Below are 21,785 nucleotides of genomic sequence, written 5' to 3' on the forward strand. Positions count from 1 at the left end.
GCTTGTCCTGTGCTGAGGCCCCGAGCGCTCAGCTTGGTAATCCAGCTCATCAACACGGGATGAGATTGCCCCCTTCATGGCCCGATGCTCCTAGTCTGCAGGGAGGCCAAACCACAGAGGAGGTCAGCCGTGGAGGAGGGGTGAAGCGACTACCGAAGAGCAGGCAGGGAAAACCAAGCAGTGGAGAAACGATGGGTGAGATCTAGTGGACCCCGGGTTCAGTGGAGGCTGACGGACAAGGGGGTCCCATGGTCTTGGGTGACTTGGCTAAGGCCTCCCAGGGGGTGCAGACAGGGACCTGGAGTGTGGACATGGCTGGAGAGGGTGCAGATCTGACCAGAAGATCAGAAGGACATCGTGTGTGGGTGCCAGCGAAGATCATTTCAACCCTTTCAGCGAAAGAGAACATTCTAGAAGAGGCTGTTCATCTGAAGCCTGCTACAGGCAAGTTAATGAGTGGAAACAGACCTCCAAGTTTCTCGACTGCTAACCCAGGAATTCCCCAATATAAGGACTGCCCCTTCCCCAAGGGGCAGCAGGGAGGGCAGATGAGGAGGTGGGGGGAAGGGAGGAAAGAGGAATAGTTACCCAATTTTAGGTGGTCAGCCAATGTTTAGAGGGCTTACCCGGTTCCAGTACTTGGGGATACAGTGGTGGGAGGCCAGCACCCCCCATCCACAGGGCTCCCTGGGTGCTGAGGCAGCGTTTGGTCACAGGTCACTGGGAAATGCTCCGGTGAGGCAGACCGCAGGCTAAGACCTAAAGGATTTTCAGTTCTTGAGATGTGGAGAGACTTGAAGTGGAGCTGGGTCCCTAAGACAAAGCCTTAGGAGAATCTCTCAGTGCTCCTTCCCACAGCACACACACACACACACACACACACACACAGGCACACACACACACACACACAGGCTTGTATACAAGCATATGCATGTGAAAAGATGCCAAACCTTGGTGATCACTTAGTCCAGCAGTTTCCAAACCTTTTCAGTAGCAAACTTTAAAAAAAAATTATATCTTAATTAAAAAATTGGAATACATTTACAAGTTAAATTTTATAGCTAATAATGATGAAAATGAATGAGAACAAAGAAGCTTTGATGACTAGAAAATTTTTAAATTAAGATTTATAGACAATAGTTGCCTCTTTATCACATTCAAGAGCTCATTCACTACTGTATTTGGCTGCACCAGCTCAGGAAAATCCCGATCCACACAGTAAGTAGTTACAAAATGGTGGTGGTTTAGAAATGCACACAAACCCATTCGCATTCCTCCCATGGAGCTAGCACAGTGTCAATGTCCCCTCTTCTTGGAGCGGGGCTTAGTGACTCGCGCATTTAAAATGATTCACCCAGCAATAGCCTTGGCCCTCATTTAAACTGACAGAAGAAATGGCTTTATTCAAAGGTTTTCTCCCAAATGAGCTAATCTGGCAGACTTTAAATACAGCTGACCCTTGAACAACATGGGGGTTGTTAGAAAACACAGTCAGAAATCTGCATCTATGGGGCGCCTGGGTGGCTCAGTTGGTTAAGCATCTGACTTCGGCTGGGGTCATGATCCCGGGGTCCTGGGATTGAGCCCCACATTGGGCTCCCTGCTCAGCGGAAGGCCTGCTTCTCCCTCTCCCACTCCCCCTGCTTGTGTTCCCTCTCTCACTGTGTCTCTCTCTGTCAAATAAATACAATCTTTAAAAATCTGCATATAACTTCTGACTGCTCCCAAATTTAACTGCTGTTAGCCTGTTCACCAGAAGCCTTACTAATATAAACTGTCGATAAACACGTTTCGCATGTTATATGCACTATATACTGTATCCTTACAGTAAAGTAAGCTAGAGAAAAAAGAATTTTACAGATTTATTTATTTATTTATTTATTTGAGAGAGAGAGTGCACAAGCAGGGGGAGAGTCAGAAGGAAGGGAGAACCCAACTCCCCATTGAGCAGTGAGCCCGATGCCTGAAGCCAGATGCTTACCCAACTGAGCCACCTAGGTGCCCCGAGAAAAGAAAATATTAAAATCATAAGGGAGAGGAGCACCTGGCTGGCTCAGTTGGAAGAGCATGTGACACTTAATCCCAGAGTTGGGAGTTCGAGCCCCATGTTGGGCTCGAATAAAATATTATTTAATTTATTAAATAATTATTTATAATTAAATAATTATTTATAATTATTATTTAATTTAATTAAATATTAAACTTTTTAAAAATTTTCTTTAAAAGAAAGAAAATCACAAGGGAGAGAAAATACAGTTTGAGTACTGCACTAACCACATGTATCAGCGGACCTGTGCTGCCCAAACCCATGTTGTCCAAGGGTCACCTGTACATTGGTGGGCTCTAATGTTTTTGGCATATAACACATATAAATGTATCCAATGAACTTTTAAGTTAAAATTTTAAGTGAAGCCAAATGAAAGGCTATGGACTCTTAATGCACTCTCACTATCCCCTAGAGTTCCTTGGGGAAAGCGGATTTAATCCATGCAGCTGCTTCCCTGATCTCTGCGGAAGCAGGCCCAGAAAACCACAGCGCAGGACTGGACTCAGGTCTCCAGCTCTCCCAGTCACCTCTCTGAACACAAAACAGGCCCATTTCTTCCCTTTGTTTTTACACATTCTGGCCTTAAAACCTCCTCTCGTTTCCCATAGCGTTCCTCACAGCGGCCCATTTGCAGATGGGCTATTTAAAAACGTGTATTTTTCCCAGGCAGCTGTCTGAGAACTGAGATCCTAAAGCTAGCCATGTCCGGGCTGCCCCCACCCCTGGTGACTCAGGCCGGACTCCAGGCTCTACTCCAGGGTACACAGCCATCTCCGGAGCGGTCGGCGTCTCCTGGGCCTCGCCTGACCGGTGAATGGGGCCCAAAGTAGCAGGGCTAGTGCAGTGAAATCCCAAGACCCCACAACTCTGGGTCCTACAGCTTTGCAGTAGAGGCTACCCTCCTTTCTAGTGTCACATTAAACCCCCACCCTCTCATCATACGTCTGTGGTCAGCAGAAATAAATTTTGAACAGATACCAGCCCTCTCCTCAGGAAGATCTTTTCATTTCGGAGGGTGGCAGGAATGGGCTTTAAACAGGCAGAGTTGTCGCTCTGGATATTCCAGGAAATGTCCTGGACATTCCCGCTCTGCCTGCGTAATTCTTGGGCTCAACTTTCCCGGGCAGGGGGCCTCTTGACTGGGAGACCCACCTTCTGTTTCCTTCCTGGGCGCTGCTGGGATAGCCGGCCGGTTGTCACTTCGTCTGCAGGACCTCTGGACCAGTGCTGTATCCACGCAAAGGAACAACCAACAAGTGAAATTAATCCTCATAATATACTTCATTTAACCCAATATATCGAGTATGTTACAATTTCAACAAGTCGTCAACGTACAACATCACGAGTGAGCTATATTATATCTTCTTTTTGTAGTGAGTCTTCAGAACCCGGGGTACTCTTCAGCACCTATTTGGACTAGCACGTTGGTTTCAGGGCTCGACAGCCACGTGCGGACAGTGGCTACTGTATCGGATAGCGGGTGGGGGCAAGGGCGTCTAGAGACTTACAGGACCCACAAAACTTCCCATTCCTCGTGGAAGAAACTCCCGGTCCCACTAGCCCTTCTCGCTGCCACCTGGCTCCCCCCACGGGGCCGCGTGAACCTGCTGCCCCGCGGCGCCCCACCGCTGCGGTGCCGGGCTCCAGGGCGCAACCCCCACCCCAACTTGCTCTCCCCGGCCGGGCCACGTCTGCGCCCGGCCTCCTTCCCGACAGTGCGGGCCGGGGCCGGGGCCGGGGCCGGGGCCTGGGCCGGGGCCTGGGCCGGGGCGGGGCGGACCAGGCAGGGCCCCGCCCCCTCGCCGCGCCTCCGGGGCCGCCTCCGCCTGCGAGCTCCGCCGCCGCACCGCCGCCACCGCCGCCACCGCCGCCCGGGAGCCGAGCCGGGCCGGGCCGGGCCGCCACCATGCTGAGCCGGCTCGGGGCGCTGCTGCAGGAGGCCGTGGGGGCGGTGAGGCCGGGGAGGCCCGGGCGCACGGGGCCTGGGCCGGAAGGGCGGGCGCGGGGCGGGAGGAGGAGCCGGCGGGCAGGCGGGCGGAGGGCGCGGGCCGGTCTCGGGGAAGGGACCCCCACCCAGGTCGCGGCGGCCTTTCGCGGAGCCCCCTCTCTCCCCGGTCGCGCCCCTCCCGCACAGCCCTTCCTGCTTCCCGTGGCCTCCTTGCCGATCGCGCCTACTCCCAGCTTCTCTCCAGATCGCCCCAGCCCCTAACCCTTTTCCCCAAATGGCTTCCTATTTTTCCTGCTCCCAGTTCCCAAACTCTTCTGTGCTAGAGGGCTCCCTTGTCACCCAGCAGTTTCTTCCCCAAGGTCCCTAGCCCAGGCTCTTTGCCGTCCTCCTTCCCCCCGCCCCCCCCACGCTCCTCCCTTCCTGGTCACCTGGGCTGGAAAAATAGATGCCTCTTCCCTTCCCTCTGAGCCCCCAGACAACCCCAAGACCTCAGTCAGGCCGGTGTGTTCTCAGCCTCCACTTGGGAAGTTCCGGCCCAGATCGGCCACGTCCCCAGGAAGCCTGTGTATATACAGTCCAGGGGTGGGTGGGCGCCTGGCCCAGGAAGGAGCCTGCTGCGGGCCACAGGGCGTATCCAGAATGTTGTCTCACACCGCACGCGCGCTGGCCAGAGTGACCTTGAGTCAGGAGCGGCCAGCAATGGGGGGACCTTGGGGCGGCCATATGAGGGAGCGCTTGTGTTTGCCATTATCTGTTGGGGTTGAAGGCTGGTCAGAGGCGGGTTCACCTCATTCAGCAAGATAAAAGTGCAGTTTAGATAGAATGGGGCCGAATGCCTTCTGTTCAAAGTAACCCTGCCAAGAATCTGTCCATAAAGTTAACAGTTCTTTTGTCTCAAAGTAGAAGCCCTCCTCTAAGTGATTGATTTGCTATATTCTGTCAGACTTGCTTAGGAGAAACAACCTTGTGTTCCGCCTCCTTTCTCCCCCCAAAACAGAGCTTATTATAAATGAGAACAGTCTCAGCCTTAATCAGACTTGTGAAGAAAGTAAAAAGCTCCTCCCACCTCTCCTCCACCTGTCCCAGCCCGCCCTTCCTGAAGTCGTGGGCAGCCCACCTAGGGAGGGGTTCCAGAATAATCTTGCCTTCCCCTCCTCTTTGTCTCCAGTCAAAACAGCTGTCATCTTAGAAAGTGATGTGATGGACCACTTCATACCCCTCGGGGAAAGCTCCATACACAGGGCAGGTAGACGGGCCAGAGAGAGCCTTAGTCCTGAGAAGTGACTTTCTAATGCTTCCAGTGCGGGCATTTCAACCTCAGAGGCTGGAGGAGGGACTGGTGATCAAAGGAGGCATTTTTAGGCAGGTGATTTTTGGCCCCTGAGTATAGGCTACATAGACTGTGCCGGGGAAGTTTGGCTGGCTCCGTGTAACTGTCAGGAGAGAGGGTACCCCTCTTCCCCCCCACCCCCAACGTCAGGGGCATAGGTCTTCCCCTGCCTCTGTCTCCAGGTTAAGACCCCAGCTGGTTCCTTGACTCCTTGTTAAGGGAGGAAGAGTGCTCCTTCCTGCCCTCTTCTGACAAAACAGAATAGTGATCGTTAGAGTTCTTTTAGAAAGTATTCTTTATTATTATTAACAAAGATAACAATTAGTAATTTAATAATTTCTCTTCAATATAAATCATTTGGTACAATGGCCTTGGAACTATAATAATTAATAGTAGATTCAGGGGAAGATGATCCCCTTGCTTTGTTCTAACAGTTTGTTTCATTATAGCCTGCTGACCATCTGTGTTCTCCCGGGTCTCCTGTCCTCACTGAATTGTTCATTTTCAGTGTTAGCCCAGAGTAAGGGTTCAGGAGACTGTAAATGAATTTTGAGGCTGGATGAGAGCTCATCATAGCCCTGGAAGATGATTAGTGCCAGTCAAGGCCCAGAGGGCTTTCCTGAGACAAGGAACTATGGAAAGAATGTTGAAAGGAGTTTGCTGAGATATTGAGTAAATACAAATGTAATGTAGTCACTAGTGGCAGAGCCCTTTAGGGGCAGGCAGAGCTAGAACGCGCAGAACCCGGGCCCTCAGGGAGCTCACAGTCTAGTAGAAGGGAAGACCCTAATCACCCAATCATAGTCTCACACAGGATGTGGTTCGATGCGTTGGCTCCATTTGGACGGTGTTTTTGTAATGACCATAGGAGGTGAAGCTCCAGTAAGGGTCATGCCCCCCCACAACTACCCATGAAAGAAGATAAGACAAGGGTTGGGGGGAGAGTTTCAGAGCCTCTGATTTGGTGTTCCTGCTTCTTCCTCCTGTCTTCATGGCCTTCTAAACCATTCTTCCTGCCTTCATCTCCTACACACAACTGCCCGAGGACCCTGCCTGAAACATGGCTCAGCAAATGTCCTTGAACTCCCTCCCCCCGCCCCTTCCCCCTCCGCCTGCAAGAACCAATCCTGACACAGTGGCTCGATGTTCACAGGCCCCCACACTCATCAATCAATCCATCCTTGTCCCAGACACACTCTATAGAGTTCTTTCCGCAGGAACTGTCTTGCCTTCATCTCTGATTATTGGCCTGGGACTGCATTCCTCATGTTTTAGTTTCAGGGTAACCTCAGTAAAGCCTTCCGTGTTCCAGTGCTCTTTTCCCATGGGCTACTTTCCACCTGTCCCACATTCTCACACTACTTCCTACAGCTGAGTTATTCGGGGCGTTTTTCATATTCTATTCTCCCTGGCACTGGGTCTCCGATGGCCTTGTTTTGCTTACGGCACCTAGCACGGTGTCTTGTACACAGTAGGCACTCAAAAGAGATTTCCTGAATGAATCAGGAGTAGACAGTTCTGCACTTGATCTTAGCCAAAAGGCCAAGAACCGATGGGAGTAGGGGCGCCTGGGTGGCTCAGTGGGTTAAAGCCTCTGCCTTCGGCTCAGGTCATGATCCCAGGGTCCTGGGATCGAGCCCTGCATCGGGCTCTCTGCTCAGCAGGGAGCCTGCTTCCTTCTCTCTCTGCCTGCCTCTCTGCCTACTTGTGATCTCTGTCTGTCAAATAAATAAATAAAATCTTTAAAAAAAAAAAAGAACCGATGGGAGTAGACAGTTCTGTGATGCTGTGAAGTGTGAGGTTAGAGAGAGATGCATCCAAGAACTCTGGTGAGGCCTTTGTGGAGCCAGTGGCCCTTAGCTAGACCAGCTGGACCTCATGGGTGGCCGTTTGGCTCTAGGTAAGGGTAGGGTGACACAGGGCCTCCTGGGCCGAGGAGTGGCCTGAACAGAGACAGAGAGGTAGAAATGAGCACCTGTGGTGAGGGACTATTTGATTACGTATTTTTTCCCTGTAAACGTTTACTCTGCAAGGAAAGAGAATAAATGCTCTTTTCTGGAGTTCTCGGGGAAAGCAGTTGTTACTGGTATGGAGATGAAGAGGTAACTTCTGGAAAAGGGGCAATGCTCATAGCAGAAATAGAATTCCTCGGGGCTCCAGGCTGCGCCTTCCCAGCAAGTCCAGCAGCCTGTGGCCTTGGACAAAAGATGCAAGCATGTTCTAAGTAAGACACCTCATGAATATTATGCTAACATTACCCATCTGGCTGAACAAATTCTTTCGATGGCCTTGAACACAGATTTGTGCAGACTCTCGGACAGGGAGGGTCCGGAAAGCTTTGTCTTTGCCATGTTTTCCCTGTGTGTCATTTTGATTTTGTTGTTTTGGGGGCGCTCTCCTGTTTTCCTCAGCATCCCTCTCTGGTAGCATGACCATCTTAAGATGATCTCTTTCTGTGTCCATCTTCCGTACCGATGTTCTTAGCTCTCCCAGGCCAGGGACTGTGGAATCATGATGTGTAGCAGGAGCACAGCCTCTCTGGGAGAGAGGGGGCTGGGAGAGGGGCCAAGAGATCATCCTGGAGAAAACATGTTCCTGCTCCCTTTAAGAATCTGGCACCCCCTCCAGGGCCTGGCACTGACCTGAGCCCTGGTAGATGGGGGACCATCCATTGTGATGAGTGGCAGTGGCACCGGAGCCCGTGGTCACAGTGGCAGCTCCTTACACTGTGTCTCTGCTCTCTCCACAGCGGGAGCCCAGCATTGACCTGCTGGAGGCCTTTGTGGACCACTGGAAGGGCATCACGCACTACTACATTGAAAGTACAGGTGGGGCCCGGTCTCCCCTGGCCAGGGGAGCCCTGCAGGCAGTGGGGAGGAAGGTGTGGGCTGTGTCACCATGCCAGGCAGAGACGCATGTGGCCTGGAGAGGGTGACAAGGGCTGCACTTGAGTGGAGAGTGGGGGCTGGCCCCACCCTGACCTTTTGGGAGAGAAACTGTGTGAGATAGGAGTGGGGACTAGGAAGTCGGGCATGTCACTGACCTGACTGCAAGGTAGAGGGTGAGCCCCACTTGCCCCTGGCTTCCAGCTAGGCAGAGTGTCCAGGCCTGCAGTCCTTGGGGCCCATGCCCAGGGCTTACTGATGAAAAGAAAAGAAACAGGATCAATTCCTCCTCCTTCCCCTGAGCTAACTCAGAGGGCATTTCCCTTATGGAAATCTAGGGTAGGAGGAGAATAAAAGCCAAGGCATGTAACATGTCTGGATCCTTCTCCCCTAGCTGACACCCCAGACAGCCAAAGCTTCGGGTGCTCTGGGCCCAGCAGGAGCACTCCCTGAGGGGGCGGAATCCGATTGGCTGCTTTGTAGTCAGTACGTTGGTATTGGTGGATGCGTGCTGGTTGCCAGGTAACCCCGTCCTGCATCTCCGGCTTTCTACATCCTGGTTCACACTGGGGTTTGATTCCAGCCTACCCCCTTCCTGAAGACTTGATTTCCAGCGTGAGCCAGCCTGAGAAATTGAAAAGCAGTCTTTGGACACTCTGAGGGACCCCCTAAATGTCCTTTTTAGACCAGGTTCTGCAATCTTGGCACAGCTGACGTTTGTGCTTGGTCATTCTCTGTGGTGGCGGGCTTCTGGGGGTGTGCGGTGGAATGGTTAGCAGCAGCTCAGACTTCCACCTTCTCCATTGCCATAACCACCGTGTCTTTCCAAACATGGCCAAATTGTCCTGGGGGCAGAATCACCCCCAGTGGAGAGCGATGGCTTTAAACTGAAGAGCTTTTTTTCTTTTTTTGAGGTATAATTGATGTAACATTATATCATGTAACTTCGGGGTACAACCTATTGATTCAATATATGGATATATTGTGAAGTGATCGATACAGTAAGTCTAGTTAATATCCATCACCCTAACTAGTTACTCTTTTTTTTTTCTTGTGATGACAACTTTTAAGATCTACTCTTAGCAATTTTCAAATATGCAATACTTTTACTATAATCACTGTGTGTATATAACATTCTCAGAACTTATTTATTTATTATTTTTTGTTTTTGTTTTTGTTTTGTTATTTGTTTTTTAGCAGGGGGGTGTGAGAGAGAGGGAAAGAGAGAGAATCTTAAGCAGGCTCCACACCCAGCAAGAGCTTGATGCAGGGCTCGCTCTCACAACCCTGAGATCATGACCTGAGCCAAAATCAGGACTGGGACACCCAATCGCCTGAGCCACGCAGGCGCCCAGGTCTTATTTACTTTTAATTGGAAGTCTGTACCTTTTTTTTTTTTTAAGATTTTTATTTATCTGACAGAGATCACAAGTAGGCAGAGAGGCAGGCAGAGAGAGAGAGGAGGAAGCAGGCTCCCCGCTGAGCAGAGAGCCCGATGCGGGGCTCGATCCCAGGACCCTGGCATCATGACCCGAGCCAAAGACGGAGGCTTAACCCACTGAGCCACCCAGGCGCCCCGGAAGTCTGTACCTTTTAGACTGAAGATCTCTTGATAGAGAGCCCCAATCTACCAGGACATAGGAAAAGATCCTGAACTGACTCAGGTCCCCCTGGGGCTTCACTGGAACCTGATTCTATTAATTTCCAGAACACTCCCTAGACCATGGGTACCAGGATGGGTGAGGTGAGCTGTTGTTCAAAAGCCAATGCTTTCAAAATAAGCTAGGGGGTGCTCCAAGGCTTGTCCCAAGGCACTAAAATTTGCTTTATGCAGTCTCTGAGACTCTCACCAAGAAAGCCTCTGCTTCTCCATCAAGACCTTTGCACAGTGGAGCAGGTTTGCCTCTGAACTCGTGGTCATGCACGGATTTTCTTCTCCTATGTTAAAAAAAAAAAAAAAAAGTTCTCCTTTCTGCCTCCTGTGAGTGTAAAAAGGACAGGAGGAAAGCTGCTTTACCTCTCGGAAAGCTGCTCTGAGACCACTTCAGATTCTAGGATGGAGACCCCCAAGCCTACAGCTTCTCAGTCAGGCCCAGAGCAATGTACCCTTCACTCCCGTACGACCCAGGGTTAGCAGAAAAAATGATGCCATCTCCCTCTCTAGAGTATGCACACGTTCCCAGCCAGAGGGCTGTATCCTGAGCCTCAGCCAAAAGGTCTTTTGTCTTTTTAAATATAGAGGCACCAGGGGCGCCTGGGTGGCTCAGTGGGTTAAAGCCTCTGCCTTCAGCTCAGGTCATGATCCCAGGGACTTGGGATCGAGCCCCGTATCCGGCTCTCTGCTCTGCAGAGAGCCTGCTTCCTCCTCTCTCTCTGCCTGTCTCCCTGCCTACTTGTAATCTCTGTCTGTCAAATAAATAAAATCTTTAAAAAAATAAATAAATAAAATAAATAAATATAGAGGCACCAGCTATAAATTTCCATTTCCTCTGGTCTTCGTTCGAAGCCCACTGTGAACCAGGCCTTAAACCAGGTGTACCCTCAGTCTCTCTCCACCCCACAGGCCCCAGGGCCTTGACCTCATCAAACCAGAGAACCCCTCTTCACCCTACTCACCCTTGTTTCCTGAATCCCTATTAGATGAAAACACCCCCGCCAAGAAAACGGATATCCCCTGGCGGCTGAAGCAGATGTTGGACATCCTGGTGTACGAGGAGAGGCAGCAGACGGCAGCTGGCGAGGCTGGGCCCTGTCTGGAGTATCTACTGCAGCACAAAATCCTGGAGACCCTGTGCACACTGGGCAAGGCTGAGGTGGGCAGGACCCCGGGGAGCCCCTGCGTTCCCGACTCGTCCACCCATGTTCCTGTCACATCGTGTGGTGGACACACTCCCATTGTTCAGGCAGGGTTCATTCAGCGAAGATGTGCTGAGAACCAGCCGTGGGCCGGGCAGGCTCCTCGGTGCTGCGGACACAGCAGCAGTTAAAACACAGAAATTCTAGTCAGTGAGAGGTGGGTCATCAGGGGAGCCCGCGCATGGTCTGTTCAACCATGACGGGTTATGGAGAGCAATGAAGCGGGACGGGGACCTGATTAGCGTGGGGAGGCCAGTTTCAAAGATGGGCACAACTTATTGGGTTGTGCTCCACTTGACGGTGCTTCACAAGGACTGCATTTTTTACAAGTTGAACTTTGTGGGCAGCCGTACCTTGAGCAAGTCTGTTGGCGCCATTTTCCGACAGTGTGTGTTCACTTCATGTCTCTGTGTCACGTGTTGGTAATTCCCGGTAATACTCCAAACTTAGTGATTATATTCTTACGATGATATGTGATCAGTGATTTTTGATGTTGCTATTATAATTGGGAGCACCACAAATAATGCCTCTCTAAGACAGCTCTACTGACCAGCCATTCCCCCTTTTTCTCCCTCTCCTTGGGCCTTCCTATTACCTGAGACACTGCAATATTGAAATCTGGCCAACTAATAACCCTACAGTGGCCTCTAAGTGTTCAAGTGAAAGGAAGAGTCACACGTCTGTCAGTTTAAATCAAAAGCTGGGGGCGCCTGGGTGGCTCAGTGGGTTAAGCCTCTGCCTTTGGCTCAGGTCATAATCTCAGGGTCCTGGGATCGAGCCCCACAACAGGCTCTCTGCTCACCAGGGAGCCTGCTTCCCCCTCTCTCTCTATGTGCCTCTCTTCATACTGGTGGTCTCTCTCTCTGTCAAATAAATAAATAAAATCTTTTAAAATAAATAATTAGGGGCACCTGGGTGGCTCAGTGGGTTAAGGCCTCTGCCTTCAGCTCAGGTTGTGATCTCAGGGTCCTGGGATCGAGTCCCACATCGGGCTCTCTGCTCAGCGGGGAGCCTGCTTCCTCCCCTCTCTCTCTCTGCCTACTTGTGATCCATCTGTCAAATAAATAAAATCTTTAAAAATATATAAAATAAAATAAAATAAAATAAATAAATAAATCAAACACTAGAAATGATTTAGCTTAGTGAGAAAGTCATGTCAAAAGCTAAGATAGGCCAAAAGCCGGGCCACACAACGAACAGCCAGGTTGAGAATGCAAAGGAAAAGTTGTTGAAGGAAATTCAAAGTGCCTTCCGGTGGACACGTGAACGATAAGAAAGCAAAACAGCCTTATGGCTGAGGTGGAGAAAGTCTGAGTGGTCTGCATAGACGAGCACACCAGCCTCGACATTCTGTTAAGCCAAAGCCTGATCCTGAGCAAGGCCCCGAGTCTCTCCGGTTCTGCGAAGGCTGAGAGCGGTGCGGAAGCTTCAGGAGAAAAGGCGGAAGCTATGGGAAGTGGGTCGGTGGGGTGTAAGGGAGGAAGCCGTCTCTGTGACGTCAGAGTGCAAGGTGAGCAGCCAGTGCTGGTGTAGACGCTGCCGCAAGTTCTCCGGGAGATCCAGCGGGGATAGGTGCTGAAGGAGGCTGCGCTGAGCGACAGATTTCCAGTGCGGATAAAATGGCCTCTCTTGGAGGGAGACGCCAGCTAGGACTCTCACAGCTGGAGGGGGAGTCCACGCCCGGCTTCGAAGTTTCAAAGGACAGGCTGACTCTCTAGTTAGGGGCTCATGCCGCTGGTGACTTGAAGTCGGAGCCAGTGCTCGTCGACCATTCTGGAAATCCAGAGTCCCGAAGAATGGTGCTAAGCCCACTCTGCCCGTGCTCTGCAAACGGGACAACGAAGCCTGGGCGGAAGCACTTTAGATTACGACATGGTTTCTGGAACATTTTAAGTCCACTGTCGAGACCTACCACTCAGAAAAACGTCTCCCTTTCCCGACACGACTGCTCCCTGACAAGGCGCCTGGTCGGGCACCATCTCTGAGGGAGCTGTGGAACGAGGTGACCGTTTTCTGCCGACACAGCCTCCATTCTGCAGCCGGTGGATCGAGAATCATTGGACTCTCAAGTCTTACTATTTAAGAACCAGCTTCTGTAAGGCTGTGGCTGCCACGGGTGGTGACTCTTCGGATGGATTTGGGCAAAGTAGATTGAAAGCCTCTTGGCGAGGATTCGCCGTTCCAGGTGCCATTAAGAACCTTTGTGATTCCCGGGAAGAGGTCAAAATATCAGCATGAACAGGAATTTGGAAGAATTTGATCGCAACCTTCACGGATGACTGTGGCGGGTTCACAACTTCAGGGAGGAAGTGTGGGGGAAAGGGCGAGAGAACTAGAATGGGAAGTGGAGCCCGAAGACGGAACGGAGTGGCCGCCCTCTCATGATCACGTAACCGATGAGGAGTTGCTGCTTGTGGATGAGCAGGGAACGAGGTTTCCTGAGATGGAATCTGCTCCTGGGGAGGTCGCTGGAAGACTGTTGAGCGGACAACCAAAGATTGAGAGCGTTGTTTGAACATAGTCGAGAGAGCAGCGGCTGCAGGTTGGAGAGCACCAGCTCTAGTTTCGAAAGAAGTTCTACTGCGAGTAAAATGTATCAAACAGTTTGGGGTGCTACAGAGAAGTCATTCATGAAAACAAGAGTCCATCCATGTGGCCAACTTCACTGTGGTCTTATTTTAAGAAATTGCCGCAGCCATTCCCACCTTCAGCAACGACCACCCTGATCAGTCAGCGCCACCAACACAGAGGCAAGAGCCTCCACCAGCAAAAAGACTACGACTCGCTGAAGGCTCAGATGATGGTTAGCAGTTTGTAGCAATATATTTTTTAAAGATTTTATTTATTTATTTGATAGAGATCACAAGTAGAGAGGCAGGCAGAGAGAGAGGGAGAAGCAGACTCCCCGCCAAGCAGAGAGCCCGATGTGGGGCTCCATCCCACTGGGGGTCATGGGATCATGGGATCATGGGATCATGATCATGGGATCATGACCCGAGCAGAAACTTTAACCCACTGAGCCACCCGGGTGCCCTGTAGCAATATTTTTAAATTAAGGTGATGTATGTTGCCGTTTAGATATAATGCAATTGCATAATTAATACACCACAGTATAGCATAAATGTAGTTTTTATATTTACTGGGAAACCAAAAACTTTATTTGACTTGCTTTATTGTAGTATTCATTGGTTGTAATATTTGCTTTATTGCGGTGGTCTGGAAGCGAAGTGTTCGAGGTGTGCCTGTAGTGAGGGAAGGAGGCTTCCAGAAAAGGTGCCCTCTGAGCACTGACCGTGGGAGGCTGGTGCTGTGGTCTGGTGAGGGGTGGGAGGAGCAGTGCCTGCAGTGGGTGGGCTCCATCTTCTGACGGGCACTCTGCACCTTGACCCTCAGTACCCCCCAGGGATGCGACAGCAGGTGTTCCAGTTCTTCAGCAAGGTTCTGGCCCAGGTACAGCACCCCCTCCTGCATTACCTCAACGTCCACAGGCCTGTGCAGGTGAGGGACCAGGAGACCAGGGAGGGTCTGAAGTCAAGCCTTCTCTCCTCCCTGCTACCCCATTCTTCTCTGTTTTTAATTTTCTTCCCTTCTAGAAGCTTCTCCGACTTGGTGGGACAGTTCCTGGATCCCAAACAGAAAAGGAGGAGGTACAGTTCACCACCGTGCTCTGCTCCAAGATCCAACAGGACCCAGCCCTGCTCACCTACATCCTGGAAGTGAGCACCTCTGTGAGGAACAGGGGTGGGAGGGCACAGACTGCAGGGCAGGCCTCTGAGGCCCTTCTGAGGAAGCAGAGGGTGGAGCAGGTCCTCAGGCGCCCAGGCAGCTTCCCCTCCAGCTCCATGCTGAGGCCCTGACAGCCAGCACATCCCGCCTTCCCAGTGGAGCATCCTGGGCGATGGTCTGCACCGTGACATGGTTTCACCCGACCTTTGCAGGGCAAAAAGATGGTCAGTAGGAAGAAGTCATCCAAAGAGCCCACCACCCTGCCTAGAGAGGCCGCCAGTGTGCAGGACAAGGACCACTCCTGCAGCAAGGCTCCTGACATGAGTCCGTGCGGGGCCCGGGCCTTGAGCTCACAGCTGCCTGCTGAGACGGAGGAGCCAGAAGGAGTGGTTGGGGAAAGCAACCTCATCACCGCCCTGATCGGGCTGTGCAGGAGCAAGGTGCCAGCCGCCAAGACAGTGGGCAGGGACGAGGAGGGCGAACTGCTGGGAGGGGACCCAGGGGTTCAGATGTATGTCCCTGAAGTCGTGACCCTGTCCCATAGAAAGGTCGGGTGGCTCTGAAGGCGCAGGAGAACCTGCTGCTCCTGGTAAGTGTGGCTTCGCCTGCCGCTGCCACCTACCTGGTGCAGAGCAGCCCTTGTTGCCGTGTTGTCGCCGAGCACCTCTGCCAGCTATACCAGTCCCTGCCCCCCTTCCTGGACCCAGCGGACATTGCCGCACTAGAGGGCATCAGCTGGAGGTAGGCGCTTGGGGGTGGGGGGAAGCTGGGTTGGGCTATTTCTTAAGTGGCTAGAAGCCCTCCCTGTCCTCTGGTTTTCTAGGAGGGTTGGGGACCCCTGCTGGCCACCCTCTTCCAGAGGGCACAGCCCATCCTCACGGGCTTTCCCTCCAAGGGAACATCACTTTTGCTTCCCCCCTCCTTCTTCTGCCCAGCACTGGCCACAGAGGTTGCAGGGAGAAGGGGCCCAGATTCCGGAACATCCCTGAGGCACGCCTCACAGCCCCTCCCTTGCTCCCCCTCAGGTTGCCCAGTGCCCCATCTGATGAAGCTTCCTTCCCTGGCAAGGAGGCCTTGGCTGCCTTTTTGGGCTGGTTTGATTACTGTGACCACCTCATCACAGAGGCACACACGGTGAGCAGGGGTGGGCCCCAATGGGGCCCTCTTTGGGGGTGCCCTGCGGTTGACCCCACTCCCTTCCCTGTGTCCACCTTGAGGACCCAGTGGGCCTCTCAGGAGCTAGGCAGGGCCCTCGGCCTGCCTATCGTGTTAGACACTGTGCAAGGACACGGTAGTTTCTCAGTGGAAAACTGTCATGGAGGTAAAATGTGCTTAAGACATGTCCTTGGCACCTAGGTGGTTGCCGAGGCCTTGGCAAAGGCTGTGGCTGAGAAGTTTTTCGTGGAGATTCTGCAGCTCCACCTCCTGCATGTGTAAGTCGGTGTCCCGTTCCCTGGGGCTGGCCATGGTCTGGACCCATTTGCTCACCCCACCGGGCCCCTACCCATCCCTAAGGCCAGGGACTCCTTGGCCAGAGTAATGTGGGTCTGCAGGTCCATGGTTAATGTTTGCCGGGCTTGGCCTCCTGACACACAGGTGGCTCAGAGCCACGTGGGCTGACTCCAGGACCTCAGGAGAGCTAGGGAGCAAACAGAGAAATACCAGCCAAGGCAGAAGGAAACCAGGAAAGGGTTCTGTTACCCCCACATTCATTTACTCCTGGCCCTCCCCCACCTGGCTCTCAGCCCCCAGGCCTGGCTCAGCGCTCTCTCCCTGTAGCTCTGAGCAGAGTGTCCTGACCTCCACCGCCTTGCTCACGGCCATGCTGCGTCAGCTCCGCTCCCCTGTGCTGCTGCGAGAGGCTGTGGCTTTCCTCCTGGGCACAGACCAACAGCCTGCAGCCCCCGACGACGGCCCCCGCACTCTGTGTGCTCACCTCATCGGGCACTGCGACCACCTCTCAGACGAGGTGAGGCGGGGAGAGGGGTGTCATCCTTCTGGCTCCTACCAACCAACCCCTGCTCAAGGGATCCCCTGAGCATTTCAGCCCTCTTGCATTAGCTTACCAGGTGGTACTGCCTTTGAGGCACTGAAATGCGTACCCCCCAAAAACTGACTGCTTTTGTCACACAGTGATTTTCTGTGACCAGATGCTTGCCATGTGACTTTCTATTTTCCAAACCTATTTCATATTCACTTGGCTTGTTTGAGGCTTATACCTACTCCGAGCAAGGTGAGGCGGTTATTCTTTTTCAGCCATGGAAACAGACAGAAAAGCCAGTTGGCTCACTTGATAACACACATCAAATTAGTAACAGAACCGGAACCAGGCAGACTTTCAGCTCCCAGACCAGCACTCCCCCAAAGGACTGCCCCCCACTCCCCCCAAAACCTGCCGCCTGCTCTTTTCTTATCTGAGTGAGCAATTCCCAGGACCACTAGAACCGGGGTCCCGCTGATCCTTTCTTACCCAGATCAGCATCACCACCCTGCGGTTATTCGAGGAGCTGCTGCAGAAGCCGCACGAGCAGGTCATCCACAGCCTGGTCCTGTGCAACCTGGAGGGCCGCCATTATGTGGCCCGGGGCTCACCCGAGCCCGAGAGCTACGAGGACACCCTGTAAGTGGAACCCTGTGCCTCTGGGAGGCCTCAGGCCGGTGACCCTCACGGCCCCCCACACCCCTGCACTTGTTCATTCATTCGTTGGTGCCACAGAGATCTGGAGGAAGACCCCTACTTCACAGACGGCTTCCTCAACTCCAGCTTTCAACCCTCCACAAAGCCTCCCCCAGCCCCTGCCACCAACTCGGATGGCAAAACAGCAGTGACTGAGATCGTCAACAGGTAGGGAGCCGTCCGGAAATCTCAGCCACTTGAGGTTTGTTCTGTCTTTGGCCGTAGCCTGGACGAGGCGCAGGCCAGGAGGCAGTGCTCCCTCAGAGCTGGAGGTGGAGTGGGGAGGAGCAGGGCGGCCCAGGCAGTGCCCCTCCTCACCTAGGGTCTTGTGTCTCAGTTTCCTCTGCCTGGTTCCTGAGGAAGCCAAGACCTCGGCTTTCCTAGAAGAGACCGGATATGACACATACGTCCACGATGCTTATGGACTGGTGAGTGTTGAGGCCTCTACCAACGCCCACTTCTTGTCCCTCAAAGCTGGGGTGTTGATAAACTCCACCTTCTCCCTCTGTGATCTGCCCAAGGTGCTCCCTGCTCCGGCCAAGAGCCTCGAGTCCACCCTTCCTCCGTGGTTCCCTCGGTCTTCGGGAGCCTCCTGACCCCTGGGCCCACCTCCTCACCCCTGGGCCCACCTCCTCAACTCTCACTCCTGTTTCAGTTCCAGGAGTGCAGCTCCCGAGTTGCCCCTTGGGGCTGGCCCCTGGGCCCCACACCCCTGGACCCTCATGAGCCTGAACGGCCTTTCTTTGAGGGTCACTTCCTCCGAATGCTGTTTGACCGCATGTCCCGGATTTTGGAACAGGTAGCCAATGGGACTGGGCCCCGGCTACAGGGTGAGGGCCCATGGGAGAACTCCAGGCAGGTGCCCTGGGAGGGGGTGGGGGTGGGTATTAGAGTCTTCTTTGGTTCTTCAGCTCCATACCCCTTTCCCCCACCCCTCCCCCTTCTCCAGGCGGGAAGCCCCATCTTGCCTCTGCTCCACACGCCCTAACATGTTCTGGCCCTCAGCCCCAGGGAATCCATGACACACACACACATCACGTGAGACTCCCACCCCCGCACACGTTCACACTGGCCAGGCGCCTTGCTGGGGGAGTGCAAAAATGCTCGTGGCCCCCTGCCAACCCTCGGCTTGTCCACTGTGTTCCTACAGCCATACAGCCTGAACCTGCAAGTGACCTCAGTCCTGTCCCGGCTTGCCCTCTTCCCCCACCCCCTTATCCACGAGTACCTCCTAGATCCCTACATCAACCTGGCCCCTGGCTGCAGGAGTCTGTTCTCTGTGCTCGTCAGGGTAAGGATGCCGGAGCCCAGAGGTGTGTGTCGGTGGGGCTGCAGGGAGGGAGGGGATCAGGATGGGGCGGGGTGGGAGCCGCAGGAGTGGGTACTCCGGACAGCTCCAGGGGAATGCACAGGCACACACACCCTTCTCCTCCACTGTGCTGCAGCAGAGCTAGGGGACCCTGCATGAGTGTCACCAGCCCCCACCCCAGTCGCGTCTCATTCCCACTCTAGGTGATCGGGGACTTGATGCAGAGAATTCAGAGGGTACCCCAGTTCTCGGGCAAACTGCTCCTGGTGCGCAAGCAGCTGATGGGTCAGGTCCCAGGGGAGCAGTAAGTAACTGAGGGCGATGGGTGCCTGAGGAGGGATCCTAGGATGGGAAGGCAGACTGCCCAAGGAGAGTGAGAGGAGCACGGGCCAGGGGTGCAAAGAGGGCCCGTTGCTGGGCTCTGTCTTCACTCAGGGTGTCTGCCACTAAGAATGTGCCTCATGGACACTGGGATGTCATATTGGGCACACTCCCATCGCCTCTCAGCTGTGACCCCACCACCACCGTGCTGTCTCCCTCAGGCTGGACCACCAGACTCTCCTCCAGGGCGTGGTGGTTCTTGAGGAATTCTGCAAGGAGCTGGCTGCCATCGCTTTTGTCAAGTTCCCCCCGCATGGTCCTCACCTGCACCCTCCCAGAGAAGGGCACGTCTGAGCCAGGAGCAGGACAGGAAGGGAGACTTCTGTGCACACCTCGGCCCAAGAGCCGCCTCCCACCTGGCACTGCCGCCACCGCCTGCCTCCCAGGCTGGGACTTGGCTCCATGTTCTCTGCATCCCAGGCACCTCTGCCTCTGGGGAGGCCTGGGCTTCCACTCCCAGGTGGACTCAGGAAGATCCTGGCCTGTCAGCCACGCGAGACTGAGTTTAGGGAGTGGGTCTCCAAGGTACCAGAAGCCAAGGAGCAAAAGAGATGGCCTCCCAGACAGCATGGTGTCCTCGGGGCCCTCTCGGGGGAGCTGGGTGATCGCCAGGTGAGCACCCAGACCCAAACCCTCACGTGTTCTGTGCCTGACCCCCGAGTCTACAGGCCATTCCTGGCCAGGGCCAAGGCCTGTGGCTCAGTTCCAGGGCACAGAGAGGAATGAGTGATGGCTCTGAGGCTGGTTAGGACTGCAAGCCCAGAGAGATGGGGGCGCAGGAGCCCTGTCTCTGTCACGCTGGGTACCACAGACACTGCTGAAACTTGACATTTTTTCTTCTGCCTTCTTGGCTTAATCCATGGCGAAGGGGCAGCGGATGACAGGGGAAGCCCACTCTCCCTGCCCAGCCCTCCTGGAGACTGTTGCAAAATTCCCAACCGCCTCATGGCCAAGAGCCAGAGCGTGTTCCGTGCCCGGGCGGGGGCCGCTGCTAATGAGCGCCTTGGTGCGACTGCAGCCAGGGCGGCAGAGGGCTTGGGAAGGGGGGGGCGGGGGGCTGGGTGCCAGGCTCCAGCTCCAGCTGGTTTTCTCCCTGGCGCCTCTGAACCCGTCTCGGCAGGCCCTCGACACCTGGGCAGAGGGGCTCAGAGACCGGGGGAGGCCAGGCCCGGCCCTCAGCGCTCCACGCAGCCTGCAGCATCCTCGATGGACTCCTCTCCCTAGGAAGCTGGGGAGCTCGGGACAGACCGCGGCCAGGATGCCCACCTGACCCCAGGCCCCCAAGGCCTGGCGGGGGGGCGCTGGGGCCCGGCAGCCAGTCGTAGTGTTGTTCTCCCTGCGTGCCCTTCATGGCTGGGGCTGCCACCCCACCCGGCCTGAATCTGTCTCAACCTGCAGGAACACACAGGCGGCGCCAGGCATTACCTCACAGCGGGACTGCAGCTGCTGGCTTCGCTCCTGGGCAAGGAGCAGCAGGCCAGAGCCCCTTTCGCTTCCTTTTCCTGCCTGTGCCGCTTCTAAAAGCCAGCCTCGGGTTGCCAGGAGGTGACATGGAAGAGGAGGAACTCGGTGACCTCTCCCTCTCCTGCATTCCTCCAAGCTGGGGAGGACGCTGCCGCGGCTCTGAAGGACACCATGCGTGTGTGTGCATGTGTGTGTGCGCACGTGGGTGTTGGCGTGGGACGGGAGAGCACAGCTCATGGGGCATGCTGGGTCTGAACTCCTCAAGTCCAAAAACGGCTGAGCGTCCGGGAGTCACGGATACTCCCCTCCTCCCTCCCCTTCAGCATTCGCCCTTGTGTTCCCCCTGAGATGTGCCCCCAGACGACACAGCAATAAAAGGTTTGCATAGATACAGCCCTGTTCTCCACCCTTCGTGTCCTCCTGCACGGGACTCCACTGCTCATTCAGGCCCATCTGCCTCCCCAAGAAAGACCAACTGCTTTTCCAGCGCTGGAGCGGAGGGAGGTGGTGTGCTGGGTGTCGGGGGTTGGGGGTAGCGATGGGGGTGGTAAATAGAGACAGGCTCTGGCAGAGCACATCCGATGTTCCCCAGCGCCTGCCAGGAACCAGGCCCTTTCTTGGCCAAGCAACACTTTCTGCCCAGCTTACCTACAGCTGAGAGCCAGCTAGCCCTGGAGACACTGGGGAAGAACGGGCCATCTGGAACATCTGTACGCAAGTCTCATTTGGGGGTGTTTACATTCTGAGTTGTGTGAATGCCTTAGTGGAACTCCTGTTTTAAAAACCCATCCCAAGTTGTCTGTCTGTGGGGGATGCCCTTGGGAAGGTAGCTGAGACAACTCCAGGACACAGCAAGTTGAAAACTCGGACAGGGCTGATGAGTGCTTCTTACCTCTGTGCGAGTCAGAATCACTTGGTTTGCTTTTCACAATACCTGTGGAATCCGTGTCTCAGGGGTGGGCCCAGAATTGTTTTTAAAGTTCTCCAGGTGATTCTAATGGGCAGGGTTGAAAACCACTATAGGCTAAATAAAGTGAGAACAAAGGTTGCCCTTCGACAGGGATGTGGACTGGTTGGTCCCTCAGATGCTAAGAGAAGGGAACCAAAGAGAAAGTGTTTGATTCCATCATGTAGGAGATGTTTGTCCTCAGAGGGCACAAGA

The 21,785-nt window shown here is 54.1% G+C and overlaps 1 protein-coding gene and 1 long non-coding RNA gene across 4 annotated transcripts in view; one reads left to right on the plus strand and one right to left on the minus strand.

Moving 5' to 3' along the window:
* Positions 1-3,770, minus strand: part of LOC308338462 — a 6,850-nt gene extending 3,080 nt beyond the window's left edge. The window contains exons 1-3 of the long non-coding RNA XR_013966405.1: positions 3,383-3,770; positions 3,200-3,274; positions 627-759 (exon numbers count right to left, since the gene is read on the minus strand). This is a non-coding gene — a long non-coding RNA (uncharacterized lncRNA). The remainder of the gene's footprint in view (positions 1-626; positions 760-3,199; positions 3,275-3,382) is intronic.
* Positions 3,771-3,863: 93 nt separating this feature from the next.
* On the plus strand, positions 3,864-21,017 carry FHIP2B (FHF complex subunit HOOK interacting protein 2B). Of its 3 annotated transcripts, XR_013966398.1 has the most exons (18): positions 3,864-3,998; positions 8,075-8,153; positions 10,851-11,023; positions 14,460-14,564; positions 14,660-14,782; positions 15,005-15,232; positions 15,337-15,533; positions 15,818-15,926; positions 16,149-16,225; positions 16,572-16,761; positions 17,267-17,412; positions 17,509-17,637; positions 17,807-17,897; positions 18,125-18,268; positions 18,620-18,760; positions 18,982-19,082; positions 19,321-19,771; positions 20,558-21,017. XR_013966398.1 is itself a non-coding variant. In XM_080796509.1 (17 exons), the coding sequence occupies exons 1-17, from the start codon at positions 3,954-3,956 to the stop codon at positions 19,451-19,453; spliced, it is 2,211 nt and encodes a 736-aa protein (XP_080652635.1). In that variant the 5' UTR covers positions 3,864-3,953; the 3' UTR covers positions 19,454-21,015. The 3 variants fall into 3 exon arrangements, 2 of the variants coding, with proteins under 2 accessions (XP_080652635.1, XP_080652636.1); XM_080796509.1 differs by having other exon boundaries at positions 19,321-21,015; XM_080796510.1 differs by lacking the exon at positions 14,460-14,564 and having other exon boundaries at positions 19,321-21,015.
* The last annotated feature ends 768 nt before the right edge of the window (positions 21,018-21,785 follow it).

The sequence above is a fragment of the Martes martes genome (assembly GCF_963455335.1).
Source record: "Martes martes genome assembly, chromosome: 2".
NCBI classification, from domain to species: Eukaryota; Metazoa; Chordata; class Mammalia; order Carnivora; family Mustelidae; genus Martes; species Martes martes.